This window comes from Drosophila virilis, chromosome X, assembly GCF_030788295.1.
Source record: "Drosophila virilis strain 15010-1051.87 chromosome X, Dvir_AGI_RSII-ME, whole genome shotgun sequence".
Lineage (NCBI taxonomy): Eukaryota > Metazoa > Arthropoda > Insecta > Diptera > Drosophilidae > Drosophila > Drosophila virilis.
Window position 1 is genome coordinate 7,994,605 of NC_091543.1, and position 19,492 is coordinate 8,014,096.

General features: G+C 41.2%; 2 protein-coding genes and 1 long non-coding RNA gene across 13 annotated transcripts in view; 2 read left to right on the top strand and 1 right to left on the bottom strand.

Annotated features, from left to right (window-relative positions):
* The window catches only part of Sh (Potassium voltage-gated channel protein Shaker), a 182,827-nt gene that overhangs the window by 65,168 nt on the left and 98,167 nt on the right, over positions 1–19,492 (top strand). For 3 of the 9 annotated variants that reach the window (XM_070209031.1, XM_070209035.1, XM_070209033.1), the window contains exon 1: positions 6,161–6,198. The exons of 4 other annotated variants lie outside the window; for them this stretch is intronic. In XM_070209031.1, the coding sequence (XP_070065132.1) occupies positions 6,176–6,198 (23 nt within the window). In that variant the 5' untranslated portion in view covers positions 6,161–6,175. Of the gene's footprint in view, positions 1–5,817; positions 5,926–6,159; positions 6,199–19,492 lie in introns of those variants that run through there. 2 more of the 9 variants (XM_032440607.2, XM_070209043.1) reach the window with 2 other exon arrangements.
* LOC116652298 (uncharacterized) lies at positions 491–2,056 on the bottom strand. 3 transcript variants are annotated; one of them, XR_004305269.2, is made up of 3 exons: positions 1,773–2,056; positions 1,170–1,545; positions 491–1,107 (listed from the first exon to the last, which is right to left on the bottom strand). It is a non-coding gene; the product is annotated as an uncharacterized lncRNA (long non-coding RNA). The 3 variants fall into 3 exon arrangements; XR_004305268.2 differs by having other exon boundaries at positions 491–1,110; XR_011416615.1 differs by having other exon boundaries at positions 491–1,110; positions 1,180–1,545; positions 1,773–2,055.
* LOC138911282 (putative uncharacterized protein DDB_G0288537) lies at positions 12,757–14,526 on the top strand. The gene has a single exon (XM_070209325.1). It carries the CDS (start codon positions 12,877–12,879, stop codon positions 14,335–14,337), a length of 1,461 nt encoding a protein of 486 aa, XP_070065426.1. The 5' UTR covers positions 12,757–12,876; the 3' UTR covers positions 14,338–14,526.

Here is a 19,492-nt window from a genome sequence, read left to right on the forward strand (position 1 = left end):
AGAGAGACAAAGCGGGACCGTGAGGGAGAGCGGGAAAGAAAGCAAAGTCAAGCAATTCAAAGATAAACTTTATAGTAGAGCCATCGCAACCATATAATATGAAACTATTAACAAGTTCCACATGAATTCATGAGAATCGCATAGAAGAACGCTATTTTAAAATCAAATTCTCAGTTGTAAACGTCTCCCTTTCTTTGAAAGCTCTTTTAAAATAAGTCTGAAGCCAATTTAATAATAAACAAATCCTTCTCCTACCAAATTTTCTCTCTCGAGGGTAGCCCAAGCATTATTAATAACATTAGACAAACGCAGTGAAAACTGCACCCTCCTAACTTATACGGACTCGACAATGCCTTGAAAGCCAGTCAATCAGTCAAGCAATCAGACAGAAAAGACAGTTCTTGTGTACAGATAGCATATATATGACAAGCTGGGGGTCTAATCAGAGTCCACAACCACTAAAAATAGATCAGAAAGCATTGCCCACAAGAATTATGCTGTTCACTTAAAAATTGGTTTATTCTTTTATATATTTCACTTTAAATTGTATGGTCAAGTTGCGACAAGGCCGAGGCCTTTAGCCCCAATGCAGCTGTACTGCAATTCGAGACAGGTGGACAAGGCTGGTCGCAATCTGTTTTCGTTGCCCGCCTTCGTTTGTGCGTGCTGGCAATTCGCGAAAAGCTAACTCAATGGGCATTCACTTGTTTATTAAAGATTAGCTTCGACAACCAATTTGACTACTTAACAAGTTTTGATCGGAACTGGGTAACCCTTGGCATGTCCGCTATCTCTGAGACATCCATTTTGAGGCATGCGCTTTTAACGTTTAGAATTAACAGATGGGAAAAATTTCATTTTTTTTTTGGATAGTTTTCCAAGATATTTTCATCATGCTGTCGACAAGGATATTAAGGCGTCGGCGTGCCGCAAATTTCCAAATAAAAATAAAAGCAAAACATTGCAAGAGTATTTCCATATTACAAAAATTTCCTGCAAATCTTTTGAATTTTCCTGATCTCTTCTCGATCGCACAAACATGGCCCGCATAAACGCGCTGCAGAGCACTTTTGGCTGGTTTCTCAGGCCGTTGGTCGTTGACGTTGGCTGCTGCAAAACAATTTGCGTGAAACACGAAAAATTAAACAAAAAGAAAACACTTTGCTCACACACACATACACACACACACACACAGAGCAATATGCGCTGGATTTGCTCAAAAACGTCGCCGTCTTCTGCTCTGCCTGCCAGTTCCGTACCCGTTCGCAGTCGCAGTCGCCGTCGCCGTCGCAGTCGACGTCGCAGTTGCCGTCGCTGTCCCAGCAGCCGCTGCCGTCGCTGCCGCTGCCACTGCCGATCTTCAGTAACGCGCACGCCGGTGAACGCCTCGCACTTGCCCCACACACAATCGCAAATCGTCAGCAGTTTTTCCAGTGTGTTTTCTTCGTCGATTTTCGTAATTCTTTTCGGCCCATTTTTCCCGTTATTTTTAATTATATTTAAGTATTTTTTTTGGTTTTTTTTTGTGTTTCCGTGCCTTGTATGCTGTGCGTGCCCCGAAAGAGAAGAGAATTAAAAAAAAAAACAAATAAGCGTTTCGTTGGGCAGTTTTGTTAAAACCAAACAGGCGGCAATTAAGCCCAGAAAGCAAATGATGTGAAAAGTGTCGCCAATGACGTCGCAGAGCAGCCAGCTGCCGCAGCCCCCAACACACAACACATCCCCCACCCCCGCTCCACCCATCCCCTGGGCCACAAGTTCTTTACACACACCTCACGAAAAACTCAGCCTGTGCACGGTGTCGTCTTCGGCCACTCGCACACAGATTCGTTGTCGTATGGAATTCGTGTTGTTGTTGATGTTGTTGTTGTTGTTCGAGTTATTGTTGTTGTTGTCGCATTTGAATATGTGAAAAATGTGTGCGACAAATGTTGCCGCCGCCGGCCCGCTGCCCCCGTGTCAGCGGCTCGTGAAAAGCAAAATAAAAATGTGAAGAGAATCGAAAAAAAATGAAGATGACAAAAATGAGAAAAGAAAAGAAAATTGTTTCGTTTCGTTTCGTTTCATTTCTTTTGTCATTTGAATTTGAATATAAATAAATATATATAGCAGCGTGTCTGTCTATATGTCTGCTCCATAAATATGCGCAGCCCACTAGACACAGCAACAACAACAACAACAACAACAACAACAACAACAACAACAACAACGAGATCAACAACGAGAGCAACAAACACAACAACAACGAAGACAGCAATAACCATATTACGTATACGTAACATATTAAATGTATTTATGTACAGCTCACTGTGCGTGCGTGCATGTGTGTGTGTGTGTGTGTTTGTCACCAATAGATCTGTATATATATATATAAATATACATACATATGTATATATACGCAAATCGAGTAACCCACGACTTATGCCCCATTCGCTGCACCCTGTATATATAGGCTCATATATGCATCTATATGTATATATACATATATATTTATACCTGCATCTATATATATATATATATGTATGTACCTGTGTGCGTGTATGTGTGCAGATTTGACCCAGTGCTAGCCGAGCGGAACCCAGAGGAGTAAGTTAATGGATCGCCTGCATGGCCCACATCACGACGACGCACGGCACCTTAAGCCAAGCGCCAAGGTAAGCAGCAAACAAATGTTGCACAGTGCCACGCCCAACGCCCAACACCCCCACGCAAGCAAAGCCCGCCTCGGCGAGTTGTTATTAAATTCTTTACTGCTGCTGCTGCTGCTGCTGCTGCTGCTGATTCCTCTTCAACCGCTTTTTAGCCACTCCAACTATTGCCTCTGCTGCCGTTTAGTGCATTAAAAAGAAAAAATAAATAAATAAATAAATGTTCATTTTATTATTTTCTAAATATTTACTTAGGATCGTCGAATTCCACATTTACGATCTAGCCCCAGCATATGCAAGATCTTTTGATACACTTGCAGAGAGTCTATCGACCTGCTTACGCAATGTGTTGCATATAGCTTAAGGTATATATAATTGATATATATTCTTGATTCCAACTTCGTTCGTCTCTCAGTTGTACATGGTAAAGTTCTTGTGGGAACAAGTTCTCTGTTATTTAAGTTAGCTTGATGAAACTTGGCATTTACTTTTACATATATATATTTGGAAAATCTTATCTTGTAGATGGAAAATCCTATTAGCTTTGCAAAATCAATATCATCTAGCTCTTTTGGCATAATCGCCCGAAAAGTTAATTCTTATATTGAATACCTTTGCTTCTACTCAGCATATTCCAGCCCAGCTCAACAAAGACGATATTCACCCTACTTCCGAAGCCCGTATCGGTCTGCTTTATCGTATGTATCCTATAGGCCAAATTGTGTATTCTGTTAAAGTATTTCATCTTCGGTTTGCCGCACATTGTCATTATTTCTTCTTGTTCTTTTGTGTTTTCTTTTCTTTTTTGCACTCTCCACATTTTCAATAATTTTCATTTGATTTCACATTTTAATTATTGCTTGTTTAATGCTTTTATCGTTTAATTATCGTATTAAAACTGTTTACTAAAGTTAACAGCTGTCTGGAACTGAAAGAAGCCGTTAGATTATCTACTTGTTTTTGCCCCAAACATTTAATTGCCATTGCGTTTATTACGCATACGTCATGTGGCTCGATCGCCCAATTTCATAACAGTTCGTTGGAAATATTCAAAAATCTATAAAAATATCAATAAAAATATAAAATTCAACAACAACAACAACAACAATAAACCCCAAAAAAACATAATTTATGAGCTTGTAAACACTTGGCAAAAGTATTTTGTTTAAAGCACTTGAGATTATGTTCGAAAAGAAAAAACTTTGCCGCGGTTGAGTTTCGTCCAAAATTGGCTGAGATTGACTGAGGCTAAATTGAATTCGATTGGGTTAGGTTAGGTTGGGAGGGTCAGGGAATTACGCCGCGTGGGCTTAAGTTAAATCTGATTAGATGCGATTGATTTGCACAAGACTAACTAAGGTTATGAGGGGTTAGGTCGCGTTAGGTTGGGTTAAATTTCATTAGATCATATATATTTCGACTAGGTTAACTTGGGCTGGGCCATTTAAGGTCAGATTGGCTTAAGTTAATACGGATTAGGGCACGGGCTTAAACCTGCTCTTTCCTGTTACCTCTCAAAGTTTCGGGGAAAATGTTTACTTGATATTAAATATGTCGCTTTAAAAGCTCTTTAATGGTTAAAAATGTAAATATTTTCTATCAGCTTGGCCTTGAGAGCCGAGCATCTCAATTCAATTTCCCAGGCATTTTTTGCCAATGGACATTTTTAAGTTCTGCTATAAATCAGGAAAAGCTCTTCAATGGAAAGCTCTTCAGTTGAAAATACCTCAAATGAACTTCGATGCGGAGCTCGAGGTGTCGCATAAGCGGAACCCTTATAGCATGATGATAAGCAGCACATTTGCCGCAATTTTCTGTTGCATGCAGCGTTGCATGCCTCATGCCGCACGTTTCACACAGGTGAAGACGCCTTAATTTTTGCTGCTTTCTTTTGTGCCAATTGTTGCACCAAGTCCAAATATGATAAGCAATGACCTGTGTGCAATAATCTGTGTGTGTGTGCGTGTGTGTGCGAGTGTGTGTGTGTGTGCGTGTGTGTGTTGTGTGTGTTTGGCTCACAGTTATGTTTCGCCACTTGTCACAATCGATTGCCACTCGCAGCCAATTAACGCTGCCTCCGCATAAGGCTAGTTGTGCATTCTTGCTGCTCAGCTGGGCTTTTGTTTTGGGGGCTGGTTAGGGGCGCGGGGGCGTGGTGGGCTGGTGCATATTGCGGCCGATTATTAGGCACCAGACAGTGGCCAAGTGTTCGGCCTTGAGGGCAGCTTAGAAAAAAAAGCTAACAAGCGCGCGTGCTTGTCGCTCGAGTTAAAGCCTCAAAGAGAGCCCCTGGACTAGAACTGAACCCCCTTGGCTATACTCTTGTTAGAGGGTATAATAGTTCTGTCACAACATGTGTAGCGACTAAAAGACGTCATGTTTGCCTGATCTGCATGAACAGTTGACTCGACTCATATAGCCAGATGTGTCTGTCTCCCAGCTCTCAGGTGGTTTCAGCCAGATCGGGTTTTTATATCATATGGGATGCCAGGGGCATGTTCATTGGATACATATTTCAGATTTGGCTACTTACATATTAGAAAAGTCTTACGGACTTATTGGTGTATTCATATCTATAGCTCTCTAGGCAGAATTCCTCAATTGGCTCCTTTCATTTCTCTAAAAGAATATCAACATTTGCGAGCCTTTGTTTATTTTCACCTATCTTCTAGCCCGTATCAAATCGGTTAAATATATATCTATATCTATATCTTAAGCACTGTATTTTATCTGCGGTGTGTCACACTAAGCTTTGTTCTTGTTGCTTTGTTTGGCTTTTGCTGCTCACGCACTTGGTCAGCTGTGCAGTCATATTTCTTGAGATTACGCATTCGCCCTCTCTGCCGCTTTCTCTCTCCCTACGCCTCTCTTTCACTTTGTCACTCTCTCGTATCGCCTGCTGGCTCTCCTTAGCCGCCTTGGTCCCTCCCACTTCCGGTAAAGACAAGACTTGACAATTGAATTAGAAAACGCAAAAAACATTGCCACCGATCGTTGGGTCGCTGAGCCAACTGACGCTCCCGGCTGCCCCAAGCCCCAAGCCGCTAACTGTTAGCCTCTGCCCCGGCACAAAATCAAAGCCGCAGTCGCAGTCGGACCCGGACTTGCTGCCGTCTTTTGCCACACTTTAAAGTGACGCGCGCGTCCGTTCACATCGACTGCTGTTGTTGTAATCGCAGTGCGGGGCACAGAGAGAAACTACAAAACTGGTGTCGGGAATAATGCATGCGGCGCCTACGGTGCGTTCGCCAGCAGAGATGCGTCACAAGAAGAAGAGGTAGCCCAGCAGCCAGTTCCGAAACCAGTTCCAAATTCAGCCAGAAAAGGATGTGTGCGAAAGCAGTTACAATGTCACATAGAAAAGAATGAGTGCGAGCAGCGCGAGAGACAAAACTCGATTGTTTTTTTTTTTTTGTTTATTTTGTTTATTGTTAAATGTTGTCTTGTTGTCTTTAAATTTTTTGCATGTGTGTTGCTTTGTGTGTGATCAACCCATCGATCGGGCAAGCAGGCAAAAGCAGTTTGTCATGCAGGATAACTACAAAATGATGTAAATATATCGATAAATTATTTAGCTTAAACGAAAACTCAACTACCGAAAGTGCTGTTCGAACTAGTTAGCTGGCAATAGTAGAGTTAATAATCAAAATCTTCAGAAAAAATTCCAAAAGCCTGAAAACTATCGATAGTAAGATTAATATTCGATTGGTAAATCAATCGATAAGTTAATTTATCGATAGGTGAATGCGAACGATTCTAAATAAGGCCCGTACGAACTAGGTTCGTAATAATAATAAAAATTAAACATAATAATATAATATTCAAAAAATAATAATCATTTTATAAAATAATACGAATTATTAATACAATTTAAATAAATAATTTTAAAAATAATAAATAGTAATAATTATATAAAATATTAATGACAATGAAGTACAAATAAACAAAATTATTAATTATTAATAAATATTAATAATAATAATATAAATGCTGATAATGATTAATATAACAGATAAATAAAGATGCATAAAATAATAAATAATAATGACAATGAAATATATATACAAATTTTAAAAACTGTTTTGCTTATAATATTAATTTTATAAATAGGTATATAAAAAATAATAAACAATAAACTGAAAGACAGTTCGAACAGTGCTTTGGGTATTTAGACAACGCTCGACAATTAACTTTTGGCTGTAGCTGTAAGTGTAACTATGCTCGCTGTAGTTTCAAAAGTAGCAACACCCTCTCCCCCAACTGCCCTTCTCCAACCTTGTCGAAGCTCTTCGGAGCAGTTTGGGTTAGCCGCCAGAGGATACCATAATGAGTGGCAGTCGCCGTGAAAGTCGGCAAGTCTGAAAGTGGCTGCCGGAAATGTCGGGCGGCACGAAAGAATTCCATCAAGTGGTGCTGCATATTGCAGTTGGCTCAACAAATAGTCCGACAAAGGCTAGGGGCTTTGGCTCTTTCGAGGGGGCCTCCGGCTAGCCCATAAATCACAAATAACTCAAGTATTTGTCCAGGCAATGTGTGTGTGTGTTTTTTTTTTATTATTATTTTATACTTTGACTTTGTTTTGGCTGCGCTTAACGAACAATTTTTTAATTGATTTGCTCGTGTTTTTCGCCTTCACCGTGGCCATGACCAGCTACAACCGACGACCGACAGCCGTGTGCCCCGCCCCAACGCCCCTCATATTGCTTTTTTTTTATGGAGCACACACAGAACTGCTGTGTATGTGTGTGGAGAGGGGGCGTAGGGAGCTTTCTAAAAGACGCCATCAATTTTGTTATTTTTAGCACGAAAATCGTTTTGCCATTGTGTGTGCCTTAGACAAAAGCAAAAGCGTCAAGGGAGTGTAATGGAAAGGGGGTGGGCGGTTCAGTTGTTGTGCCAGCAGTTATGTGCTCGTTGCACACAGGGTGGAGGGGGTGAGGGGTGGAGAGGCTGCTCCTGCTGCCGCTTGCTGTTTGTGTATGTCAAATGCAAGGCGTCATCCAGAGCTGCAGCTGGAGTCCATGTTGATGTGACAGCCTCCCAGCGGTGGACTAAGCGTCAGGCTGCGGTGGGTTGAGGAGGGGGGATATGTTAAGAGGGGGTGCAAGAAGAGCTGGTTGCACCGGGGAGTGGGAAGGGTACTCAGTAGAACGCGCGGGCGGGCGCTTTGAATTTATTTGTTTGTTTGCCTGACATTCGCTCTAGGCTCTGCATAGAGAGCATTTAGTGCAAGGGTTCGGGTGTTGTGAAGAGCGATGAGTGGGGATGGGGAGGGTTGAAGGGTGGTGCACCAGCGATTTATTTGTCCCATTTGCTGTTGTGGCAACGCTGACAAACAAAAATTTGATCAATATTTTTGCTGCCGCTCTCACTCTCACTCTCTGTCTCTCTCTGACTCTGTGCCCGCTCTCCCGCTTTGTTGCCTTTTCTCGCAAGCCCGCCTCACAGCAACACCCCCCTTCAACCCTCGCCCACAGAAGCGGGTCGCATATTCCACGTGCCGTGACTGCTGGCAGGTTGCTTATTAGCCATGAAGGTTGCCGCAAATGCAAAGCGAACCAGCACGGCAAAAAAAAAAAATAGTAATAATAAAAATAAAACAAAAAAGAAAAAGTATCAAAAACATATTTATATATGGAAAAACTCTTTGCTATGACCCCGGCAATTTGGTTGGCAGGCAAGCCAGAAAGCACAAACAGATATTATTTGCCTTTTTGCATATGATCCAAACACGTTTCGTGCCACTCTCTCGCTCTGCCGCGCATTTCCCGCCATTTGGCCAACTTTTGCTGCGGCCCACGTTGCGTATGCGTCACATCAGCATATCAAATTGCGCATGCGACGCGTTGGCCCACACATATACCATGTCATCTTTAATTGTGTTCTGATTAATATATTTGAAATATTTATGTTTATTTGAATTAATATTGAAGCTGCACCCAATATGAGCCTTAAGGCTGCCAAACGAGCTGAAGCAGGGAAATTAAAATCCGCTCTTACTTCGAATTGAATCATTGAATAAAAAGCAGTTGCTCAAAGTAACAATTCGAGCTAAGCTTAGCTTAGGCTAACCATTTAATTATTTAACAAAACAAAACAAAAAATTTGTCTATGAATAACTCGCATGCATCTAACCCCAGATGATAGAGATAGATGTAGAGTTCCAATTTGGAGGGTGTCTAAAAATATGTACAGCTGTCAATATTTGTGGCACAGCGGGCACTAAATAATAAGAAATCAATTGTAGACATACAAAGATATCAAACTTAATTTGGCATAATGAATGTGCAGAAAAAAAGTAATCAAATTTAAGCACAGACAGTTGGTCCAAACTATCAAACGACAACTTTCTTACAACTCTGCATTTACTCGAAAATGAAAATAAGAAAGTAATCGAAAAAAAAAAACATATTTAAAAATTAACAGGAATCTGAAAATTAAATACCCTTCTAGAAATTTTGATATTTGAGCAGCATATTTTGCCATAGAAATATCGCGATAAAGGAAAAAGTTCTTCCACAAGAGCTTGATTTTCGACAGATCGTTCTTATGACAGCTTTATGATAAGGTAGTCCGATGTTGATGGAGATCTTGGTGCCAAGTTTGCTCAAAAGATCTTTATAATGACATTTTAATTCCAAGGGAACGATTGATCGAAAAGTTGGGTTTGGGTAGGCACTTTTCCAACGATCGTTCCCATTTTAGCTATATGATAAAGTTTTCCGATCTGGTTGGTTCTGATATATGCACTGCCTGCAACGGAAAGGCGGAGCTAGGCAAGGTCTCGAGATAGCTGAGAGATAAGTTCGCATTGAAACGCACGAACTGAAATTGATTTATTAACTTACTTATTTATTTAGTAACTTATTTGTTTATTTATTATTTATTTATTTATTAATGGTCGAGTGTCGTCCTAAATGCTTAAGGCCCAATTAGAATAGACAATTTTCTACTAGCATCAACGACACGACGAAGGTGTTTTATGTGCCCGTACGGCCAGCTGTGCCCCTTTTTACAGCTAATTTTGCCAGCTAAGACACAGAAATGGCTTTAACGACTCGGCTGTTGATGCTGATCTAGCATATATACATATATATACTTTATGGGCTCGGAGATGTCTCCTTCAATGCATTACGCATTTAATGTCAAAATTTTAATACCCTCTACAGGACCATAAAAAGTGCTATTAATTTTGAACCGGCGACTGCTCGCTGGTTAGTCACATGCGTAAATCAGACGTTTATGGTCGCTTTATGTCTTGAAGCTTTTCATGCGAGCATTTAGCTCCGTTCGAAGGCTGAACTTCTGTCTTAATGCTTCCTTGCGCCTAAGTTCTTCAATAAGTCAGTCAATCTGTCGGATCAACAGTTTTGTATATATAAATTATATATTGACTGCAATTGAAGAAAGGCGTTTGCCAATTGTTATTTAAGACTTGCAATATGGCAGAGTTAACTGGTCATACCTTTCTTTTGTATACATAATGGGGCTAAAGCTGGCCATGTGGCGTCTTACTGTCAACAACAGCAGAAATACCAGCAGCAGCGATTGTTGTTGACAATGTTGCAGATGTTGTTGATGTGACCTGCCGCCGCAGCAGCAGCAGCAGCAGCAGCAGTTGCAGTTGTGTAAGCGAATACTTTATGGCAGCAGCAGCTGCTGCTCACACACACACACACACACACACACACACTCACACAATTGTATTAATCACACACACACACACACATTTAAAGCAAAAACTGTTACGAAATCAAAAGCAAAAATATAAAAAAAGAGCAACTGCTGTGACGAGGACGAGGACGAGGACGAGAACGTGGACGTGGACGTGGATGTGAATGTGGACGAGGACAAGAGCTATGAAAAGCAGGCGGAACAGCCGCACGATTCTCGCTAAATCCGAATTGAAATGTTGCCGCCTCGGCTGCCATTCACAAGAACAACACAATAAACTAGCAACAACAACAGCAGCAACAATAATACATTAGTTACATTTACAGTTTTGTCAGAGTTCACGAGTTGCCAGCCGATGAGTAGCCGAGTTGAGTTAAAGTCGAGTCTGTGTGTGTGTGCTGCGTGTGTGTGTGTGTGCTGTGTGTGTGTGTGTATGTGTGTTGTTGCTGCAGCGGGGCATTTAGTTAAGTTAGCCATGAAGTGAACTCAACTGAACCGAAACACTCCCGAAATTGAGCCCGAACACGGCAACAACTACAACCAAGCGAGTGTGTGTTCCATGTGTGTGTGTGTAGGTATGTGTGTGTGTGTGTGCTTCAAGTGGTTTGTCTGCGCTGGCTTTTGGCTTTAGATTTCTGGCCAATTGTTTGGCATTTTTTGAAGAAGTCGCAACGCCAGCAGACAGCGCGAGTCTGGCCCCAGTCTCAGGACTCGACATCCAGTTCGAGTTAGCCAACTCGTCGGCCCAGTTAACAGCGCGACGACTTCGTGCGTGTGCGTCTTTCTGCCTCTCGCTCGCTCTCACTCGCTCTCTCTCCCTCTCTCTCACTCTCACACACACATACACACACTCGCGCCAGCGACTTCGTTGCTGCTGCTGCGGCTGCGACTGCGACTGCGACTGTTGGCGCTGTGGCATTGTCAACAACGCGCCGCAGAGTTCATACAATTGTGGCACGCGGCGCGTTAAGCACGTGGCTCTGACTGATAACAGTAGTGTGTGGCCATAGCAGCGGCCGTGTGGCAAGCGAGTGTGGCAGCTAAACGAACAACGAACAGTGCCGTGCGATCCGCGATACGTTCAGTCTTCTTCTCGCTTCTTTTTTTGGCAATTTTTTCCTAAGCAACTAGCAACTGCTTGTGTGTGTGTTCTGTGCGTGTGAGTGTGTGTGTGTGTGTGGCAAGCCTTATCAATGCACTACCCAACACTGTGATAAACAAGTGGCCTATCACCAAACGAAATTTTTTTTGCTTTCTTCAAATGTGCAATATGTGAAAAATGCAGTGGAATATGCATGAAAACTCATGTGTGTGCCAGCGAAGCTTCAAACAATATTAATTGACAATAAGTCAGCTTAAAAATAAATTCATTTTTTTTAATAATAACAAAATAAAAGTTTAATTAATAAACAATAAATGGACAATTTTGCGAGTGGAATTTAAAATTAAATGGAGCCAGCTAAAAATAAATAATTAAAACATTTATCAAAAATTAAAATATATCAAATTTAAAAATAATTAAAAACTTAAAAAAAAAATTAATCAAAAATAAATAAGCAAGACTTAAATAATAATTCAAACAATTTTACAAAAGTTTTTTAAAGTGTGCAAAATTAAAAAAAAAATACAAGCTCGAAAGAGATAAAATATTTTTAAACAAAAATTAAATACTTAATGAGACAGTTTTTAAAACTTAATTAAAGTATTCATCATTGAACAAAATAATTAAAAAATAAAATAAAATAAAATAAAATAAACCCCTCAAATGAGCCGTGAAATATCTGAAACAAAATTTAACAAAAAATTAGTAAATCAAAAAATAATTATCACTTTCTCTGAATATATAAATTTCAAATAATTTATAACAAAAACAATTCAATAGAAATGTGCACTTACATATTGTTAATTCAAATAAATTTATAAAAATTACTTTTTTGCTAAATATATAAAAAATTGATATGATAAAACAAACTTAACAAACAATATGCACTAAAAACAAAAAATAAACAAAATATGTAATACAAAATTGAATCAAACATTTTTAAATTAAACAAACTAATTAAAAAAATGTTTAAACATATAATTTAATGTTATGATAAAAACAAATTAAATAAAAAAATTTCCACTAAAAAATTAAAATATAATATCAAACAATTATTTAAATTTATAAACTTAAAAATTATTTAAACAAGATACGCTAAAAAGCTCAAGACTAATTGAAAAATATTAAAAAAAAACAATAAAAACTTAAATAACACTACATAAAAAGTAAATATTTAAAATTTAATTAAATATAAAAGAAAAGTACACAAAGTAACAAACGAAGAATTTATTGTCAACTTATAAATAAAAACTAAACAAAATATATTGTCAACTTTTAAATATAAACATAAAGAATAAAAAATAAAAAAATTATGCAATTTATAAGCATTTTGGAAGCACTTAAAAATACTAGATATTGCTTTTAGTTGTTTAAAAACACGCTCAATATCAATAATTATACACAAAAATAGTTCAAAATTTTGCATCAATTGGTTTCAACAAACGCACAACAATGAGTGCAACAAATGGCAGCAACAACAACAATAACAACAGCAGCAGCAGCAGCAACAGCAACAACAATGGCAACAGCAATGGCAATGAGCGCGGGCGGGAGCAACAGCCGCGACCAACAGCAACAGCAACCAGCACCAACAGTCGTCAATTTGTTGACATTGCAACAGCGACAACAACAACAGCAACAACAACAGCTGCAGCACGGCCCGCTACAGCGCCAGAACGCAGCCGAAGCAGCAGCAGCAACAACAACAATAACAACAACGTTAGCCTGCCGCTGAGCAGCAGCAGCCAGCACAACAAGAACAACAACAACAGCAACCAGCACCACCAGCACCACCAGCCCAGCAACAACAATCACAACAATAGCGAGAGCAGCAACAGCAGCAGCCTTGTGGTTAGCGGCATTGCCGCCACTGGCAACAGCAACAGCAGCAGCAGCAGCAATCAGACGGCTGCAACAATAGCACAGAGCAGCAGCAACAACAATCACATCTATGTAAATCCGTACAGCTATGACAGCAACAGCACCACCGGCACCGGCACCGGCACCGGCAGCGGCAACATTAGCGGCTCCACGGCGATCATGTTGCCGCTGCCGTTGACCTTGCAACTGCTGCCCGACAGCAATCAGAGCAGCAGCAATGGCTTCAGCCTGGGCGCCATCAGTCGGCCGGGCACGACATCAACGCTCAGCACGCTGAATACATATCTGTTTCCGTGTGGTGCCGACTCGGCCGGCACCATCGGTGGCGGCACCTTCAACGGCAGCGCCAGCTGTGATCTTGACAGCAACTTTAGTCAAATGGTTGCCGGCGGCGGCAGCGAGGCGGGCAGCTCATCCACGCACAGTCCCTGCCCGCTGCCCTTTGGGGCTGGCATCGGCGGCAGTGGTGGTGCGGGTGGTGCAGCTGCAGCTGCTGGTGGTGGTCTAGGACTTGCTGTCAACTTTGGTGGCTTCATCAATAAGCGGCGCATACGCAAATTGTTTGGCGTTGGCGGCGCATCCAATGGCGATGGCTTTGGGCCCTATGGTGCAGCGCTGCGGCGGCGCAGCTCACACCTGGTGCAGTTTCACAAGAAGAAGCAACAGCTGGAGCAATTGGAGCAGCAGCAGCGCATCGCGACCGTTGCCTCGGCGAATGCGGCCTTTTTGGAGCGCCGGGAGCAGCAACAGTTGCAACAACAGCAGCTGCAGCAGCAGTTGCAGCTGCAACAGCCGGCAATGCTGCAGCTGCAACAGCAGCCGGAAAAGAAGAAGAAAAAGAAACCACCCGGACCGCCGGCCCAGGTGCGGCAACAGGCATCACGCACCATGGACGATCCGCTGATGAATCGGCCGCGCAAGAGCACGCCGCAGGCCAACAAGAAGAAGGACAAGGAGCGCGACAAGGACAGGGACAGAGACAAGTACAAGGACTATGGCTATGAGAAGTACCCAAAAGCACAAATATATTAGATAACCAACAAAAAAAACAAAAAAAAAAACCAAAAACACCTGCCAATTAGCCAGCTAATGTATATGTATCTATAGTACATTTTTTGGTTTGGTTTCAAGTTTCTCTCTTCTTTGGCTTTTGTTCGACTTTTCATTTCCATTTTTCTTTTTCCGGCTCTTTGGTTCGCAACAATTTCAATAAATGTTCTTCCAAAGCATATCCAATGACTTTTTCTTTGCTATTTTTTTTTTTTTTTACATCTTCTACCGGCTTCAGCTTCAGCTTCAGCTTCTACTCAGCCCGCGCGCATTCAACACAACTATGAAATATAATCAACTTAATCACGAAAATAATTTGGCTTTGCACAGCTTTTCTATAGAGTTTGGATTTCTGCTTTGCAAATACATGTGCTTATCTTGCAATTAAGAGTTTATTGTCAGCGATTAGAGCTAAAACGGTTGGATTCGAACCAGCTTGCTGCTTTTGCGTTTTGGTTCGTGAACCCGCTTTAACACAGACATGCGACCAGGCTTTGGCTTAACCCTGGCCTTTTTATATATTTTCACATATTTTTAAGACAAATATGATCGCTTTACCCATATTGAGATTCATGTAAATGGTTCGGGCTCAATTTTAATTAGAGTCTTGTGATCAAAAAGACTTTTAACTTATTTCCAACTTAATGAATACGTTTTGAATTCCACGCGCAACTTTGATAAATTGGCGGAAAGGGGTTGTATGAAATTTTTTGTTTACGTTGCGATTGGTTTCTGAATAATTTACAGATTTCTTTGTGATAATGATATGTGTTTCACTTTTCGATCCACCGAAATGAACGAAAGTTTATTTTTCGGCTTTAAAACTTATGAACACAAGACGAAGTTGGGCGGAATTCAGGAAAGTATGGGTAGATTTAAAGTGTCTACGGGTGGGAAAATTGAAAATGGGAAGCTCTTCTTTGATTAATATCAAATATCTGAAAAACCAATTCTGCGACCTCCATAAATGTTGTTACGCAAATGCTTCGATAATTGAAGAACATAAAGAACTTTGTATACTCTCACCTGGAAACTCACACAGCGACAATTAAGACATCAAAAGCTGGGCTAGGTATGATCAGAACGAGTCTGTTTTGGGTGCAGCTCCTTACTCTCAATGGGGGCATATACAGTTTGAGCAGCCGGACAATGTGGCGTATGCGTAATGGCAGCGACTGCAAATGCGACGGGTTCAACATGCCAAGTCTGGAGTCAATGCCCTGTCGCAGTGAGGCAACGACTCCAAAATGCCAGTCACTTCCGCCTATTGCCAGTCAGTTTTTTTTTTCTTCTGCTTCTTCTTCTTCTTCTACTGCTTGTTTTGCCTCTGACTCTTTGCTCGTTGCTTTTTAGACAGATTTTGCAGACGGCGCCGTCGGCGTCGCCAAAACTCGCAAAATCGCACAAATTTCCAATTCGTTGCCAGAGTCAGCAGCACAAATAAAACGAATGTGCGTAGTCATCTGTGCGACTAACTGGAGCCGGCATAACTCAACAGCACACACACACACAAACACACACAGACACACACACACACACAGGAAGACTGACACGTACACAAGCTGTTGGGAAATGCTTCATTACGCATACGCCGTGTTGCATAAGACGAATAACTGTAATTAATATGCATAAATATGTGCGCGTATGTGTGTGTGTCTGTGTCTGTGTGTGTGTGTGTGTGCGTGCGAGCGCGCACTTGAGCACGTGTTTGTGTGCGTGTGTGTGTGCCATAAAAGCTCAAGGTCAAAGTCAAATGCCCACAGAGCACAGGTGCAAATTGTTTTAATGTAATTTGAAGGCTGTCCCAAAAAAATTATATTTATTTAATCCATTTCTCAACTAAGACTCGCAGTTTTTCCAAGCTTCGAAGCCTATTTAGAATTGTGAAATATGTTTATTAAATACTTTATGAACTTTTCAGACTTAAAACATGAAAGCTGTCTCAGAAATCGTTCAAAGGAATGAAAGACGAAAATCAAATACCCTACTACGTACATTTTGCCTGGAAAGCAACTTTGCCCCTATATCAAATCCTTCTTTCCGATTGTGCCTTTCAGAAGCATGTGATATTAATGCAGACCCGACTGCTGATGCCCTTCCCAAAAGGCTTATTTCTCAGCTCGTAGACGTCTTCTTCTATGCGTGGCATACAGCTTGACAAAACTAACATGCCCTCATACAAGCGTATAAAAGTATTCGCACGTTACGTGACGGACAGGGAATTGGTTTTTTGCCTGCAGAAAATGTATTTTTGTAACAGCTGAAAAAAAAAGCTACTCCAAATGAATAATTGTGTCGTGATTTGTTTTTTTTTTTTTTTTGGTTGTTTGTTATTTTTTTTTTTGTTTATTATTTTTCGTTTTTTATTGTAGCCCCAAAATTGTGCTTCACGTGCCACACATTTCGTGACATATTTTTGTGTTCATATTTTACTCGTGATTTTTCTTTTTGCCTAACATCAATTTGTTATGTTGTTCAAATATTTTTTGAGGAAAAATGTCAAAAAACATTCGGTACGCGATTTTAACGTTGCAGTTATTTGTTTAATAATTTGATGAATTATTATGTTAGTTTTTTAAGTTGGGGAAAGCTGTTCTGTTTCTAAGGTTCAGCTAAACACAGATAGAAGCAATGCTTGAGAATTTAAGCGAGTTTTCATGCTTTTCTAGAGGGTGTTATCATTTTGTCTTTTTATTTTTTTATTCTTTATTCTTGACCGGCAACAGCTGTCGAGTCTATGTAGCCAGATGAGTGTGGAGCTCAGTTCTTAAGCCTACTTTCTGTTTCAGAACAGATCGAAGCACTATATCCTATAGCATACCATCAAGGAAGTCTGTCATGTGAAAAATCCTGTTAAATCAGTCTACGATATCGTATAACTCCCATGCTCAATCTCAATCAACTGTTCAGTCTAATCTCTTGAAAGTGTATTCAATCTTCGACATGCCAAAGTTGTCTCGTTTTCCTTGTTATTACCTAAGCTGCTGGCCAAAGGCTTTCCCTTTACATACTCGCCCGAAACCTGCTCTGCCGTTATGCCAGTCGATTTTCAGCATTTTTTCTTACAATAGGTTTCCCTAACTTTTCATCCCGCAGCTGAATTCGATTTTCGCATTAAGCGAAAAAATTTACCTCGTTGCGGCGTTGAATGCCATTTTCTTGGCCATTTTCGTGCGCTTTTCGACGCATGTATTATATGCATGCGTGTGTGTGTGTTCATATTTTCTTTTTAATGCTATGTGTAGCTTATTTCGTATTTATGTAATGTGTCACACGAGCGACAACAGCAACAACAGCAACAAAATTGTAGAGCTGAGCAAAAGAAATAAAATGAAAATAAATGGAAAATATTGCGAGAAAATTGCTTTAATATGCCTTGCGTGTGCATGTGTGTGTGTGTGTGTGTGTGTGTGTGTGTGTGTGTGTGTGTGTGTATGTGTGTTGCCTTTGTGTCGTGTGTCGCGTGTGTTGTTTGCCCTTTGCATTGTTTATATGTTCTTGTTGTTGTTGTCGTTGTTGTAGCTGCTTTGTTTTTGCGCGTTTCTCGGCTGCTTCCGTTGCTGCCATTTGATTTGGCCAACCAGAATTTATGTCAATGCCACAGCAACAACAGCAATAATAACAACAGCCGGCAACCAGCAATAACTAACATATTACGTGTGTGTGCGTGCGTGTGTGTGTGCGTGTGTGTGTGTGCAGACATGCAAAACAAAGTCAAACTCCGAATTGTGTTTCGCGTCTGGCGAACATTACGCTGCAGTTTAAGTTAATTGGCAACGCCAACACAGCCAGCCACGCCTACAACGCCCACACACATACAGGGGCAGAGCAAAGGGTACATCGGTCGGTTCGTAGGGGAAGGGGGGCGCGCTGTTGCTGCTGACCCCCGACAACTTCAGGCGACAAAGAATCAAAGACCAAAAAAAAAAAAGAAAGAGAAAAACATGCGACACGACTTGAAGCCGCCATTTGAATGGCTCGGCAACTTGTACGCCCACCGCAACCTCGCCCATTTGTTGTGGAGAGTAGTGGGCGGGGCTGGGCTGGGGAGGGGGGGGGGGGGGGGGTGGTTTGTGTGTTGGTTGTGGGGCAGCGGCAACATGGGCCAAGTGCCCTTGATTTGTGTGCACGGCATGTGGCGGCGTGTTGACTATTTGCATTGCATGTCAGCGGCGCAGCGTGTGTGCCATTATGAGTGTGTGCCAGTGTGCATGTGTGTGTGTGTGTGTGCGAGTGTGCAATAGAGTGTTTATATGTGCGTGAGTATGTCCATGTGTATGTCCAATAATTTCGTAACATGGCCTTTGTGGCGATCTTTGTGGTGCGATAAGCAGCAAAGCCAAGCTAAAACAAAAAAAAAAAAATAATGAAATGCATCTGAATGACCGACTATGTGATACCCTTTAAGACCTTGCAGGCAGCCTCAGCTGAACTTTAAGCCAACCAGTTCTAGCTCCCAACTTAACTGTTTGTATTTTGTAATATGTAATATTATTATCAAATATTACGTCCGCCACATTATACATCAATTTCCCAACTAAAACAATCGAATTGCTTTCAACAATCATAGCTTATATGGACCACAACAAGCTCTGTGTTTTACAGGGTATTAAAAGCGGCACACAAAATGAAATTTCAACGCCCAGTCGCAACTTTATTTTGCACTTTGTAGCTGTTGGCTAATTACATGCGAAGAGTTTGGGTTGTTTGGTGGCATTTTCGTGTTTGGCCTGGTTGGGGGTGGGTCGGGCTGGGCGGGGGATAGCTACAATAGGGAATTGCTTTGCTGGAGGCCTTTGGCGAGGTCGCAAGGCAGTGTGGGCGTGGCAGTTGCAAGTGCACAGCCAACTCCCCAGGCCCCCATCCCCTGCCAGAGTTGGCAGCTGATTTGCATTTTTCAACGCCTCGAAGCTCTATCAATAACACTATCGAACACTTTTTTAAATCGATAAATCGAGGAGTAATTAAAACGAATTTCAGTGGAATCAGCACTAACTGATTGACTGACTGATTGATTGACTGACTGAGAATAAGCGCCTAGAGAAAATGGTTAGGCCTAGAAAGCTGAGGTTTTCGTCAAAGTTATCCTTTGGTTTGAAAGTGAGCAATTGGCAAGCGCGTTTCATAAATATTAGCT

What these genes read in the sequence shown, in the direction of transcription:
- LOC138911282 (XM_070209325.1), top strand. Translation starts at nt 12,877, where the DNA reads ATGAGTGCAACAAATGGCAGCAACAACAACAATAACAACAGCAGCAGC.